Source organism: Peromyscus californicus, unplaced genomic scaffold, assembly GCF_007827085.1.
Source record: "Peromyscus californicus insignis strain IS unplaced genomic scaffold, ASM782708v3 Scaffold_15__1_contigs__length_86483966, whole genome shotgun sequence".
Taxonomy (NCBI): Eukaryota; Metazoa; Chordata; class Mammalia; order Rodentia; family Cricetidae; genus Peromyscus; species Peromyscus californicus.
The window spans coordinates 40,552,260-40,567,712 of record NW_026294447.1 but is presented as its reverse complement, the minus strand read 5'-3'; the positions used below and the strand labels follow the sequence as shown (position 1 = coordinate 40,567,712).

The 15,453-nt window shown below is 38.7% G+C and overlaps 1 protein-coding gene across 10 annotated transcripts in view; it reads left to right on the top strand.

Annotated features, from left to right (window-relative positions):
* Cep128 (centrosomal protein 128) overlaps positions 1–15,453 on the top strand; it is a 366,411-nt gene that overhangs the window by 136,463 nt on the left and 214,495 nt on the right. For all 10 annotated transcript variants that reach the window (XR_008218335.1, XM_052738688.1, XM_052738684.1 and 7 more), the window contains one exon: positions 5,265–5,429. Coding sequence is in view for 9 of the 10 variants with exons in the window: in XM_052738688.1 (XP_052594648.1) it covers positions 5,265–5,429 (165 nt within the window). In the remaining variant the exon portion in view is untranslated. The remainder of the gene's footprint in view (positions 1–5,264; positions 5,430–15,453) is intronic.

The following is a 15,453-nucleotide window of genomic DNA, read 5'->3' as shown; positions in this document are numbered from 1 at the left end:
CAGATTCACCCTGCCAGCAGATAGGCCTGGAATTAGGGGGTGATGCAGAATCCTAGTGTAGTGGAAACTCCCTGAAATCTACAAGAGTGACCCCAAGGAAGTCTCCTAGTAATGGGGGACACAGAGCCTGGACTGGCCATCTTTTATAACCAGGCAAGGCTCTTAGCAGTGGGATTGGTACATCAACCCAACCACAAAACCTTTGACCTACAATCTGTCTTGCCTACAAGATGTGCTGAGGCAATGGTGGCACAGAACTTGTGGGAGTGGCCAACCCATGATTGGTCTAACTTGTGGCATATGTCATGAGAGGGACACAGTCTAGATGACCAGGAACCAGAAGCAGAACAGCTCAGAGACCCAGGATAGAACTAAACAAAACTGGAAAAAAAAGTCAATGAAATGATTTTTAATGATATTCTGCTGTACTCATAGATCACAATTGTGATCAGAGGGGAGTCATCTAGCAAGGGATGGGAGTGGATGCAGAGCCCACAGCCAAACACCAGGTGGAGCTAGAGGAACCCAAAGAATGGGGGTGGGCATTGTAGGACCAAGAGGAATCAAGAACACCAGGAGAACAAGGCCCATAGAATCAACTAAGCAGGGCTAATAGGGGCCCACAGAAACTGAAGCAACAAACGTGGATTCTGTATGGGTCTGACCTAGGTCCTCTGCATATACCTTATGATTGTTTATCTTGATGTTCTTGTGAGGCTCCTAACAGTGCAAACTGGGGGTGGGGTGGGGTGGGGTGTCTCTGACTCTTTTGCCTGCTCTTGGGACCCTCTTCCTCCTGCTGTGTTAACAGATCCAACCCTGATATGAGGGTTGTGCCCAGTTTGATTGCAGCTTGTTATGCCTTGTTTGGTTGATGCCCTGTGAAGTCTCCTCCTCCTCCTCCTCCTCCTCCTCCTCCTCCTCCTCCTGCTTCTCTTTTTGAAGGGAAACAGGAGGAGTTCATCTGGGGGGAGGGTCTGGGAGGACTGTATGGAGGGCAAACTGCCACCAGGATGTAATGTATGAAAGAAGAATAAAAGTTAAGAAAGAAAAGAACAGCATTCATAAATTTAGATCTTCTGACTCGAGTTATGGTAAAGCTAGAAGTATAACCTCCTTGACAGGATATGAATATATCCCAGTATTCCATGTCATTGACAAAAAAGACATAGGATGTAGTTCTGACAACCTACACACACTTCCCAGTGGCTTCTCTGCTTCCTCTTTTCACTCCTAACTCTTCCCCTTCTTCCTTCAGATACCACCTAATTTCCTCTCTGAAAACAGGTATTTGCATTTCATTTCCTCCTCAATAAAGCGTCCTGAGTCTTTGATGTCTCTAGCCCACCTTGCTCTCATGTGCCTCACCTTCCTTGTGTATATTGTTTGCTTTTGTGCTCTCCACATGCCTCATGAAGGGTCTTCTCACTGCCCTCCATTTGCAATGGTGTTCTCCCATCGATAGCAGGAAAGTTCTGCTCAATTCGGAAATCTGCTTTGGTGGCCTGAATCTCATCTGAGGCTGGGCTTTTATCTTCCAAAGTTTCTCTAGCTGTTTGTTGGTTCTTTTAGCATAATACAGTTATGCAGCCTTGGGTGTTTGTTAGTCTCCAGGCAGATAGTCATCACATCACAGCCATCTTTCTGTCTCCCAGTGGGGCCTAGTTTCAGGTTTTCTACAGAGATTAATTTGCTCAGTGGATGCTGGATTAAAATGCTTGAAAAGGTGTAAGTCATGGAATTTGTTCCTGTTATGCTCTGGAATCACTGTAGTTTGAATTTTACTGTGGAGCACAAAAAGATGATTTTCTCACCTTTTGTTTAGGAAGTGCGTTGGAATTGTTTATAGTGAGATGACCAAAATCCTGGAGAAGTTATGTGTGTGAAAATCATCATATTGTACAATCATTCTCGATTTTCAGAATCCTTTTGACTTTTTTAAAATGTGAAATTCTGAGATCTTAGCAGGGTGTCATGCTGTTCTGTAATGTGGTGCAGTAGGATCTTGGAGAACCAGAGACTCTAAGGACCCAGCACTTTCCTACTTTAAACCAGATCAGTTATCCTGAGGGAACAGCCCTCACCTCATGTTATTTTGTTAATGCCACTCTACTTATTTACCTGTTTATATTTAGTAAAATGAGTTGATAGCAAAGGTCCTCACAGATTGTCCATCCTGAATGATATACAGGATAGCTTTTGGCTGTCAGTGCTGTAATGTTAAGTTTTTGTTGAAGGACCATCCTACCTTGTTTTGGCAAAGTTCAATGGTCATTTTCCTGTGGGTCCTGCATGTCCAGTTTATACAACATGCTGTCAAGCAGTCCAGGCAATAGTAGCTTCTTGCTAGCCTTGCCACATTGAAAGCAAACTCCATAAGGAGTTTCTTCGATGCCCATCATCTCTGAAGTAAATTGGTGCTGCCAGGAACAGATGTGTCTCATTGTTATGAAAAGCTGTAAGTTAACAAAACATTTTAAATGCCATATTCTGTAGGTCTTTGAAAGGTTTGAAGACCATCTATCTATCTAAAATATATCTCTATATGATCTGGAAAGCAAACCTAACGTATCTACAATTTTGATTGTTATATTGACTAACCACTAGCCTATGTTTCCTAATTATCCTATGTAGTTTATAATAATAGCTTTCAAAAACTAGAACTTCACCCTACATTTCCAATTGAATTTCATAGGCAGAACACCTCAAACAAAAATAGAAACATACATACAGTATTTTGTGTCTTTCGACTTCACGTAATTTACTACATTTTTTGTGAGGCTAATTCTTGGCAGCATCGCCTATAGTTAGTCTGTACAAATCACCCCATCACCCTCTAGTCACCATTCTCATACCTTTTCAGAATATTAGGTTGATACCCTTTAGTCATTTTCTAGAGCCTTCTACGAGAGCCCGAAGCTGAAGGGTACATTTTTGCCATTGTTGGCTCCATGATATTGGTAAAGCTGTATCACCTTTCATGCTTTACTACCAAAATAGGAACAAGAAATGCTTTTATACCTCTTGGTTATCATGAGCACATGACTTTGCAAATCCTCAAATGAAAAGCAGATCTAAAAAAAAGAAAGCATCAAACAGATAAAGTCTTAGGGAAATTAAAAACTTACATCTTTAAAAATAGGCTCTGTGTAGAGAAAAAATCTCTAACAGAATTTGGCAAGTTCCGTGGTGTAGATGTCTAACTCTTCACTGACTTCAAATGAGGCATGACTGGGCAGGGGTGGGGTGGAAGGGAGAAGAGTATGGCTGTCTCCTGAGGTCCTTGGAGCAGGCTCTAGGCGTCACTGACCTTCAGGAGAAGTTTCCTATTCACCTGTGCTTTTTATAGGACATAAAGTAAAGTAAAAAGCAGTCTACTGAAACTTAAAATTGTAATTGAGCAATTTTCCTGATGAGAGACTTTATTTTGTAAATTTATTTTGGGACTGTGAATACAGGATTCCTCATAAAAAAATCAATTCCTTTGTTAATTCAAAGTGGCATCAGGTCTTAGCTAAATTTTGTGGAGGAATTAAAATATAGATTTTGTTTAAAACTTCCAAAACTTCTTTCAGGAAGTTGTTTCCAATGATTGTATTCCTACATAACTAATTAGTCATGGACACAATACATAATAATGAAGGAGGCAGGGCTGCTGTGTAGCTCAGATAGAATATTTGCCTAGCATGCATGTGTATTCCATGCATCCCAGTGCCAACTACAAAGGAAAAGCATGTACATGTTAGGTGTTAATACATATGTTTTAAACAGGTTATATGAAATTGCTTGTCAACTGCTAGTGATTGGTAGGTGTTTCAAATTACTACTGACACTTGTGTTCAGGTGTTTTTAAAACCATAGAATGCAGATATTAGGAAGAAGTCCTGGGTTCAGGTCCTCTGTCTGCTTCAAAGTACAGTATTCCTGCATAAGTTACTAGTTTCTAACAGCTTGAGTTTGAAAATAGGAGTCAATATCAAGTAATAACACCTTCCTGCTAATGGTGTTGAGAAGATAAAGGAGATAAAACTGTTGCTGATATTTGAAGTTGTGTATGATAATACCTCCTGCAAAATCTTTTTGTTAAGAAATCTTTTGACTCTCCTTGGTCTGTGTGTTTCCATATGAATTTTAAGATGGTGTGTGTGTGTGTGTGTGTGTGTGTGTGTGTGTGTGTGTGTGTGTGTGTATGTGTGTGTGTGTGTGTGTGTGTGTGTGTGTGTGTGTGCACATGCATGCACTTGTGTGCTACTTGTGGGGCCCTAATATGTATCTTTTAAAAGTTGAGTTTGATGACCACCCAGAGTGAGCCAAACAAGGATGACACCAAATGAACTTGTCAGATGGGATCGGGAAAAGGCCCAAAGCCTCAAGTCTGGGCAGTGAACTACAGGCAATGGAGTAAAACTTGGGGGCAGGAATGATGGTCCTCCCCAGAGAAGCACATACCAATTACTTGTCCAGTGAGGACACACACACACACACAAGTAACATTGTATGGACTCAACAGGTTAGATTTAGGAATATATATGTATATACAAATGCATATATACATGCAATAACAATTAGTGAACAAAGGCCATAATTTGACGGAGAGTAGGGAGAGGTATTATGGAGGTTTGGAAGGAGGAACAGGAAAGTAGAAACACAGTTAAATTATACTCTTAAAAATAAATGAGTAAAAAAAATGTTGAGTTTGGTTATACCCAAATAAAGGTAGATCAGAAGGGACTTTATTATAGTACTGGTGATAGACAGCTCATTCATACGATTCTCCTATGTCCCATGAGAGTAGTATCAATGATACATTGTATGAGAAGTGTGTGAGTCTTTCCTAATATCCAGGAAGGAAAGAAAAAGAAGGAAGTTAAGCCTTTTGTAGATGGGGAAACCTGACCAGTCAAAAGCTTCGTCTTGAAGTTTCCCTTTGGGGATCTTCTCTAATAATGCCATCTTCACTCAACAGTTTGCCCAAAATACCCAGGAAGTACTTCTCTTCCATTGATGTCAAACTGACTGTTTCCTCAGCCTTTCTTATGGTTCGTATCTGTCATCTTTGGTACCTTATCGTGGTACCTGTCACTTAGCAAGTGTTTGAGATGTTCCAAACCGATGCAAAGAACGTTTGCTTTGTGCTCCGTTTCTGTGTGCGAACAAGAGCGCTAAACTCTTGTAGCAGTGTCCGGGTGCTAGATGTGGATTATGTGTGGTGTCATTCAGCTGTAGCCGCTCAGCTCGCTCTTTCCTCCCTGTCTTTCCTTCAGGCAGAGAGCCTGGAAGACAAGAATATGGCTAAAGCCCACCGCTGTCAGCTGGAGAAACTGACGTCCCAGTGTGAGAAACTGACGGAGGAGTTAGCCCAGAATGAAAATGAGAACAGGAAACTGAAGCAGAAGTACCAGTGTCTGAAGGAGGAACTAGAGGAAAAGGTAACCATGGGACGGAATCCCCATTTAAAGGATTCATCTCTCAAAATGGACTTCGTTGATGCTACTTAACAAAGAGTATTCTGAGTCTTTAGAAAAGCCTTATTGGTGCCAGAAAAAAAGATAGTTTATTAGAATGCTCTGATTTTTGTTATTTCTTCCGACCAGTCACACTCGGGGACATTTGTTTTCAATTTCTTACTAGGCTTTCAGGTAGGAATTCAGAGGCAATGTTAGTTTGGAATTTGCAATTAAGTATTTTTACATTTAGGGATTTCAGTGTACTGTCTTGTCTGCCTACCTATGTGTCCTCCCTCTGCCCTCTACTTCCCCCTCCTCTTCTTCTCTCTCCCCCCCCCCAGCCTCCTGAGTGCTAGGATTCCAGGTATGTGTGGTTACCAGCTGTGCTCTACTGTTATGGCCTGCTTTGCTTGGTTCTCTCTAATACTCTGCATACTTAATGTATCTGTTACAGGTGTGTTGTTGCTGTGGATCTGACGCTACATGTTCCACAATGAAAATATAGTGTGACATGTTTTTTATTTATTTTTTATTTTATTTTATTTTGCTTTTCAAGACAGGGTTTCTTTGTGTAGCTTTGAAGCCTGTTCTGGAACTCGCTCTTTAGACCAAGCTGGACTCGAACTCACAGAGATCCACCTACCTCTGTCTCCCAAGTGCTGGGATTAAAGGTGTGCACCACCACTGCCTGGCTAAAGTGTTTTTTTTTTTTTTTTTGTGGTGACATGCTTTATATTTCTTCATCTACATTTAAGAAATAGTATCAAAGGGCTAGAGATATGGCTCAGTGGTTAAGAGAGTTTGCTGCTCTGCCAGAGGACCCTAGTTGGGTTCCCAGCACCTACATCAGGCTGCTCACAAACTGTCTGTAACTCCAGCTCCAGGAGATCCAACCCTTTCTGACCTCCACAGGCATCCATACATATTACACCTTGGTTGTCTTTTCATATCTCAGATGAGGCACAGAGGTCTGATACATATAACTGCTAGGCATGTGTATGTGCATATACACATATAGCAAGGTCAGATGGGAAAACAACAATAACAAAATAAGATAAAGCAAGCAAGCAAACAAACAAACCTGCTGTTAGTGAAGGAAAGGCTAAGGACTAGTAACCTTTAAGTTACTATTTACGCGGCACAGTGACTTGGCTAATGTGACTTCATGAAGTGAAACAGATAACAGGGTTTCCTTTGGCAATGTTGTAACCAAAAGGTAAGCCTTTACTTGACAGGGTATTCTTGCTTGTCCATCTTTAACAGTAACATAAACATGTGGCAACCCTCTTTCACACACACACACACACACACACACACACACACACACACACACACACACAGACACACACACAGACACACACAGGTACACACACACACGTGTACACACACACGTGTGCACATACAGTGTCACACACATACACATGTATTTTCACACCTTTTAAAATATCATTTTGTTTGTGTCCTTTCTTTTGGCTGTATTTATTATCCAAAGATATGGTAAGAAATGCTAAGAATGCATTAAAGTTTGTATAAAGCATTAGCAACAGTGATAGCATTGATTGGGATTGCTGTGAGTCTGTGTGCACCAAGTAACTACCTTCCACATTTCTTACTAATATATTTAGTGGTGATGTGTTGTATTGAAATGTATTTTCTCTAACATCTGATACTTTGTCAAGTGTTATTTTTCCACTTTCAATGACAGGGAACAAGTATAGTATAACTCACAGAACATTTATACATGCATTTCAGACTTTTTTAAAGCCTATTATCAGAGAAAATGCTCTTTTGAAATGTTACAGAATTAATTTTCTTCTATGCATACTGTCATTAAAGTTTATTATTCCTTTTGCTTCAGTTTTATAGGAAAATTATTTATTTTTTCCATTGTTCTAAAATAATCTTGTCGATGTTAACCTGTTGATTGTTCTGGCATTTATCTCAAAATTCATAATCATGTTCATTATACCTGAGACATATTTGTATTGGTTTCACTAACATGTGGAGAGCCACCAGAATTAGTGGGTAATTCTATCAGCTTTGCTCAGCAAGTAAGCATAATGTTTCTCCATTGATAGTTTAAATGTCTGAAGTACACAGCACTGTGTCCGATCTAATTTTAAAAAGTCATAATCTAATAGGCAGAGGTTTATGAATGATGCTGTTATTCCTTCAAGAGGTTTCAAAGTGATTGTATAGATTGGGTAGCTTGTGTACTAGGATGGATTTTAATGTTGAACATGCTTATACAATATTGTAGAAATAACTCGGTGCTTAAAATTATGACAATATTTAATAGATTATTATATTTATACTATACACATTGCTGGCACCAAAAGGTGATGGCAAGAGTTTCCACCTAAAACATGAGAGAACTTATTAAAACAGAGTTAAGAACAGCTTCCTAGTTCGTATGTCTCATGGGGACCGTGGTACAGAGATGCCGCTGTACGGAGACACTCTGGCATTCGATTTGAGCACACCATGGTGGATTCTCGCCACAGTACACAGAGCTGTCTCCAAGCCATGCAGCGCACTGCATGGTGGATTTAGCTTTTGCCAGCACACACACACACACACACACAAACAAAAAAAGATTTCTGGGCTACATGCTGCTTGATGGAGGCATAGACCCACTGCTTCTCAGAGTCGGCGGTGAGCATGGCTCCCAGAGCTGGTGGTAAATGTATCTCTGCCACATTGGGAAGCTGAGGGGGGTGGAGTTAGCAGCCAGGGCTGCATCTTTCATCCTAGCCATGCAGCTGAACAGTTTAAAATCTCTCCTGGCCCCCAAAAAAGATTATAGGTACACAATAAGACAGATTCAGATGGAACAAACCTCTAAATGGTTTACAATGTATGTAAAAGATACATAGGCTTGCGAGAGAGAAGAGAGAGGATATAGTCATAAAAAATAAAATAAAGTCTTAAAAAATAAAATAATATATAAAAAAGTCACATAAAGATAGAAATTATACAGAAAGTCTAGATTATGTATATTATGTTTTCTTCAATTTTTTTTGTCTGTTAATGAGCTAACTGCAAAAAGACATTTGATTCTATAAAGGCTGCTAAGTTAAGCCTATATATATATATATATTAAAGGTATCTTGACTTCAAAATTTGTATCTAAGGATATGTTGCGTTGGAAAGGAGGCTCTGTTTTTGTTTCTATAGGAAGCAAGAAGCTGTGGATTTGTTCCAGGTTCAGGTGGATCAGATTTGATCAAGTGAGACCTCCTGAACCTTGATAGATGATATCTATCAACAAATGTTATAGCTGGTCTTCCCAGGACTTGACCATTATCTCAAATTTTCTCAGGATCCCCATAAGATTGCCTGTGCCCCTAATCAGCAGGAAGTAGTATGAATTGTGTATAATGTTTATTTTTATTTAAAGGGGGTTGATTATAAATGCAATCTCTTTCTAAAGAAGAAAAGGGGATATAGATATGATAGAATAAGAGGGTAGATTATTAAATCCACACAACTTATTTGAAATATTTTACATTGCTATGGACTTTAGTTAATTGATACAAATTTAAAGTTAATTTTGTTATACTGTATATACATTTCTACTCTTGTTTAAGGTATTTTGTTTATACAACTCATTTTAAATTGTAATATATAATTAGGAAATACAGATAATAATTAGTCATTTATGATAATTAAACTTATAGTCATATTAATTAAATTTACTAGGTATACATAGATATATTTCAATTAAATAGGTAATCTTCAAAGACCTACAGAATATGGCATTTAAAATGTTTTGAAAACTTAGACTTTTCTGGACAATGAGATGTGTCTGCTCCTGGCAGCACTGATTTACTTCAAAGAGGAAGATGGGCATTGAAGACACTCCATATGGAGTTTATCTTCTTCTTGGCAAAACTGGCCATGTGGGCAAGAATCTGCTCTTGCTTGGACTGCTTAACAATATCTTTTATAAACTGGATGTATAAGACCCATGGGAAAATGACCACCAAACTTTGCCAAAGCAAGGTGAGATAGTCCTTCAGGTTCCTGCTTCACGGGAGATAGTGTCAGACATTCTGCAGGACACAGAAGAAAGTGACTGATAAACTTTGCCAATAGGCGAGACAATCCTTCAAATTTCCTGCTTTACTGAATGTCTGCCAGGGACTCTAGGCCTGTAGGCTGAAGATGGATGCCCCAACGTTGCAGAGGAACTTTGGGTAGTTGTCTAGGCAGCCAGCTGTCTCTCTCATTTCTAGAAATTTGGAAGTTGCTTATAATGCACTTCCTGTTTACTCAGGTAATATTATATCCTTCTGAGGTCTTTGATAGAATTGAAGACTAGATAGTTATAATTATAGTTTTCCTTATTCATGATAAAATGTAAATTAGATATAAAACTTTAGACACACAAGAATAGGATAGATAGAATATTTTCTTTAATTTTGCCAAATACAAATAGACTACATATATATTGTAATTCTTGCTTGATAACTATTTTGTTATATATAATTTTACTGTGTTAAAGTTAAAACCTTCCCTTTTGATTAGACAGAAAAGGGCAAATGCTGTGGGATGTCTTTTTTTTTTTTTAAAGATTTATTTATTATGTATACAGTGTTCTGCCTGCATGCCAGAAGAGGGCGCCAGATCTCATTACAAATGATTGTGAGCCACCATGTGGTTGCTGGGAATTGAACTCAGGACCTTTGGAAGAACAGCCAGTGCTCTTAACAGCTGAGCCATCTCTCCAGCCCGGGATGTCTTTCTTTATGCTATGAATGTATGTGGTTCTCATTGGTTGATAATAAACTTGTTTGGCTAATGGTGAGGCAGAATAAGAATAGGCGGTATATTAAACAGGAGATGGAGAGGAAGAAGCGTGGAATCAGGGGACACTGTGAGCCACTGCCAGGAGAGGCAAGATGTGAGAGAACAGCTAACTCCATGAAACTACATGGCAATGCATAGACTAATAGAAATGGGCTGAGTTAAGTTGTAAGAGCTAGCTAGTAAGAAGCCTGAGCCTTTAGGCCATACATTATAATTAATATAAGCCTCAGCAGCTGCGGGACTGGGTGGGACCTAGGAAAACCTCCAACTGCATATTGCCTTTTCCCTTAGTTTGTACATTGTGGCTGTATTGTCAAATAACATACCCAATAGTTGATGCAGATACATGTATAGCCAATGAGAAAAATAGTGAAAAAAATTAAAGAAATGTTCATTGTTATTTTTCTAATTTCAACACAAACATGAGAAGGACATTTATTTTCATTGTTAGCAATTTTCTTTACTGATTCCTTGTATTTCAGCATACAAGAAGATGGGAAATTATATGGATGGAAAGTACATCTTATTCTTGAATATTCTAACGAAAATTATTACATATGTTTCTTCCTCCTAGCTACATGTAACTTGAGGAAGCTAGAGATACGTAGCACCTTCATTTCACGTTTCTCCTTTAATAGTTGTACCCATTTGCACCACTCTCCGGAGTTGCTGTCATATGCATACCTTTAATTGATAAGCTTCAACAACGTTGAAATTCTTCAGGTTTGTCCAAGTTTTAATATGCCATAAAGTCTCTGTGCTAGCATTGCTATGCTTATTAGGTAACAGTGGACCAGAGGCAAAGGTATATTGCCTAAAATATTATAGGACTCAGCCTGAACTAAATCAGCTTACCCAGTGTCTGCCTCTGTCCTTTAAGTAGGAGGTACGTTGAGCAATCCTGTTCTTGCCATTCTATGAGACTTGGTACGTTCTCTGTTCTTTGGGCAGATGTTATGATTTATCCGAGATGCTCAGCTATTACTTGCTTATGTCAGTAGCTGTCCTGAGCTGTCTGTATAGGACCTTGTTTTTCTGCTATTAGTTCTTTACAGGGATGAGATTAACTTCAATGAAACTGTCAGTAAATACTTTAAGATCACAGACTGTGAGCTATCGAAGGAATAGGGGAACATAGGAACTTAAATGCTGCTGTATCCCAATTCATGGAGGTATGTTTTTATTCCTGTGAAATGCTTTATTTAAATCATTTGTAAAGTGAAACCCGGCTATATTGAACAAAGCACTGGAGGTAATTTTCTTATACAAATGAGACCTGCCAAATGATAATTACTATTTATATTTGTGCATATTTTCACTGTTGGACTCTAAAACTGAGGAAATACAATGACTTGCCTGGCACTGAGAAGCAGGGTGGGATAGCGCAGGACACAGATTCTCTGCATTTTCTTCTTTATTAAGTGTCACTAAAATGAGTCAGGTTTGTGTCCTTTTGTTGAATTTGTAGCATCAAATCTAGTTCATGGTTACTATTTTCAGCTATTTTTCTTTTACTTTGATATGTTTTTGAATGGAAATAATTATTATTTTTGTTAGAAAATCCTAATGAAAACCTGAAATTTTCTATATAATGTATCTGTGAAAGCCAGGAATGAATGAGTACATAGGTCTCTGCTTTGGAGATGTAAAGAGGGTAGATGTGAGTGTTCTCAACAATAGAGATGATAGGCACTGAGGTAATGCATTTCGCAGTTCGATTTAATCAGTCCTCAATGTGTGTACATGTCTTTAAATGTGTTATACACAATAAAAACATTCAATGTTATCTGTCAGTTAAAAAACTATCATTTGTTTCTATTTTGACATCTGCTTACAATTGCTGTTTTTTGATTCTGAAAAAAAAATGAGTGCAAGATGTGTGCTCTTTACAGTATTCACTACTTTGCAAAATCACACTGTCTTGCTTTTGACTTGGTTATTTGATGACAGAAGGAAGAAGCTCTTGATGTCAAAGTTTTCTAGAAGAATGAGGATAAAGGAAATTATATGAGCTATTGACTGCTAGCATTTACTATCTCCTGCTTTGGGCTACTTTAAGCATAATGTTTCTTTCTTTGATATTTTTTTTTAAGTATTTTTTAAACTTTGTATTTTGTAAGTTCTCTAAGTAGGAAGAAAGCTATAGTCACCACATAACTGGATGGCATCTTAAGTCAGATCAATCAGGGGTTATCAACCTGTGGGTCCTGACTCCTTTGGGGGTCACATATCAGATATCTTGCATATCAGATAATTATGTTACAGTTCATAACAGTAGCAGAATTGCAGATCTGAAGTAGCAATGAAATAATTTAATGGTTGGGAGTCACCACACCATGAGGAACTGTATTAAAGGGTAGCAGCATTAGGGACTGAGAACTACTGTTCTAAATAGTAAATGTTTTAAGGAGTTTTGTTGATTCCCAACTTTTTCAAAACAACAAGTTAAAATGACAATGAAAAATTAAAAGAGAAATAAAGTATTTTCTCCTGGTCACTAATTGAATAATTTGTTATTTGTTTGTTATTTGCATATTTTGCTTTTAATTGGATTATTTATTATTAAGCTCAAAGTAGCCTTTGGCTTTGGCAGAGAATTAACTGACCCAACACATGGATGACAAAATATGCCAGTTATTGAGAAAAAAATCAGGATGCAAAAATGAAGTGAGAATATACTCTGAAGGCCAAGGATGCATTTATTCTTGCAGCCATGGCTGAGAATTGGGCAAGAAATCAGAGTGCATAGAAGCACACACTTCATGTCTGATCTAGAACATAGGTGTGCTGGAGTTGTTCCCAGACTCTGCTTCATTGAAAGTACCTTCTGTACCAACAGATTCCTCAGAGATATGTGTGTGTGTGTGTGTGTGTGTGTGTGTGTGTGTGTGTGTGTGTGCGTGCGTGCGCGCGCGCGTGCGTACACATTTGAGTAGGTGCATGTATCTGTGTAGCCCAGATACTGGGTATCCTCTTCAATTGCTCTCCCCCACCCTCACCCCCCTTTTTGTGGATGGGGTCTTCTCTTGACTGACATAGAGCCCCTTGATTCAGCTAGACTGGCTGGTCAGCAAGCCCTAAGAGTCTTGTGTTTCTTGTGTTTTTGAGACTGGGTCACTTCTGTAGTTCTGGAACTCACTGTGTAGGCCATGCTGGCTAGACTAGAACTCCCAGAAATCCATCTGCCCCTGGCTTTCAAGTGCTGGGATTGAAGGTATGTGCCACCATGCCTGGCCCAGGAATCTTCTTTTCTCCATCTTTTCTTGCTGGGGTGTATGCTGCTGCACCTAGGTTTTATAAATGTGTGCTGGCTGGCTGAGCTTAGGTCCTTGTCCTTGGACAGCAAGCATTTTACCCATCCATCCACCTCTTCAGCCCCACAGAGACTGATTTTAAATGCATTGAAATAGTAAAGTCCAAGTTTGCCAGTTGTATTAGCTCTTGATTTGGTGGAGAGGTCTGCCACTTCTTAATTCAACTCCTGGTTGATGGTTACAGGCATGCAGAGAAAGCAAACATGTTGTGCACTTTCCATGACAATCCTGTTCAGTTTGTCTGCGTTTCTTTACTTCCACAATTGCATATGATTCCCATGATAAATATCAGGCTAAGTAATGCTGAGTATGATTGGCTATGGTGTGAAATCCAAGGCCATATGACAATTTCATATCACACCTGTTGCGGTGATTGCTTTGAAGTTAATTAGACCTTGCTGGCCCTTGTTGACCTTAAAAGGGAACATAAAATGACTGCCCGTGTTTGTTTTCATTGACTTTTTCTTTTATTGCTGTTTAAAGTGCTTATTGACTCAATTCATTTTCTCATTTGGTGATGACCGAGCAGTGTTCTGTAGGTTTTAGATAAAAACCAATAGGAGGTATTTTTTTTTTTTTTTGCTGTAGATGTTAGCTCTATGATTTGGTGATTTGCTTTCACACTTCCTTCCATTCTCTTTCATGAGAGTACCGCTTTGAGGGAGAAAGGGGAGGAAGAAACCCCGATGGTTTCTAGAGCCATGTCTAAACATACCGATATGTTCTTTGAGATACCATGTCATTTTTCTCTGAAAATTAAGCAATACTCATCCCAAATGTGTAATTAAAAACCCCATTTGTTTGTGTTCTTGTTCATATTTTGTTTCATAAGTAGAAACACATCAGAAGTAGCTGACTTTTAAATATCAAATGTTATTTCTGTTTCTAGGCATTTAGCTTAAGAGAAATACGTAATAATCACAGAATGATCCTAATAGTGAATGCAGAATGCCCCCTAGAAAGTATTATTTTCTCTAACTGTGAATATTAATTTCTAGGAATATAGCCAATGCATTCCCCACCATCTTTTGATTATGCTGGTAATGATCTTTGTATTACTCAATCCTATCATAGAAGAAGGTGCTAAAAGGCCTGAGCCAAGAATAATTTTCCTTAAATGGGGGTTGAAAGTTTAAATTTAAATTTTTGCTTTTTTGTTTGTCTTATGCATAACCCTTGAAGCCTGCTGCAGCCAACACTGTGGATTGGAAGCCATTCCCACCTGGATTTTAAAATATATGAGGTCAGAGCCCATGTTCTAATGCCCCGTCTGTCCTGTTAGCTCTGCTGTCTTATTCAGAGTCTCAGGCTAACTCTTCCTGCATCCTTCGGAGGAAATGATGCAAAGTATGTCTATAAAAGAGAAGGAACAGTGTGCATGTAACCTGCAGAGTAGCATTTTTGTTTTAGAACATCAATCTTCTAGTAGAGTTGCAGTTCTTTCATTTACTTGTTTAAATATTCATAAAGAACCTGCCCATTTGTGTACACATGGCCTCAGTGAGTTCAAAATTAATTAAATACCCCTCAAGAAACTTATTGAAACACAGAATTGCTTGACTTTAAAAAATTTGTTTCCTTACGCCTAGCCCACACTGTTGTATGATTGGGATCTGTTATCCTTGACATGTAAGAGGCTACATTAAGGAAATACTCATAAAGGAATAGGAAAAAATTTATTAATTAGTTGGTATTTGAGATACTCCATGAGGCAACAAAGAGGAATAACATTTTTGGCTCAGAGGTGCTCAGATTGGTGAGGGGCCCAACATAAGCTGCGTTATCATTGCAGGTGGTATAATGTGAGGCTGTTTGAGGTATCATGGAAATGGACCATGTTCCTGATTGAAGCCTGAGGTTTTTTTTTTTTTTTTTTTTTT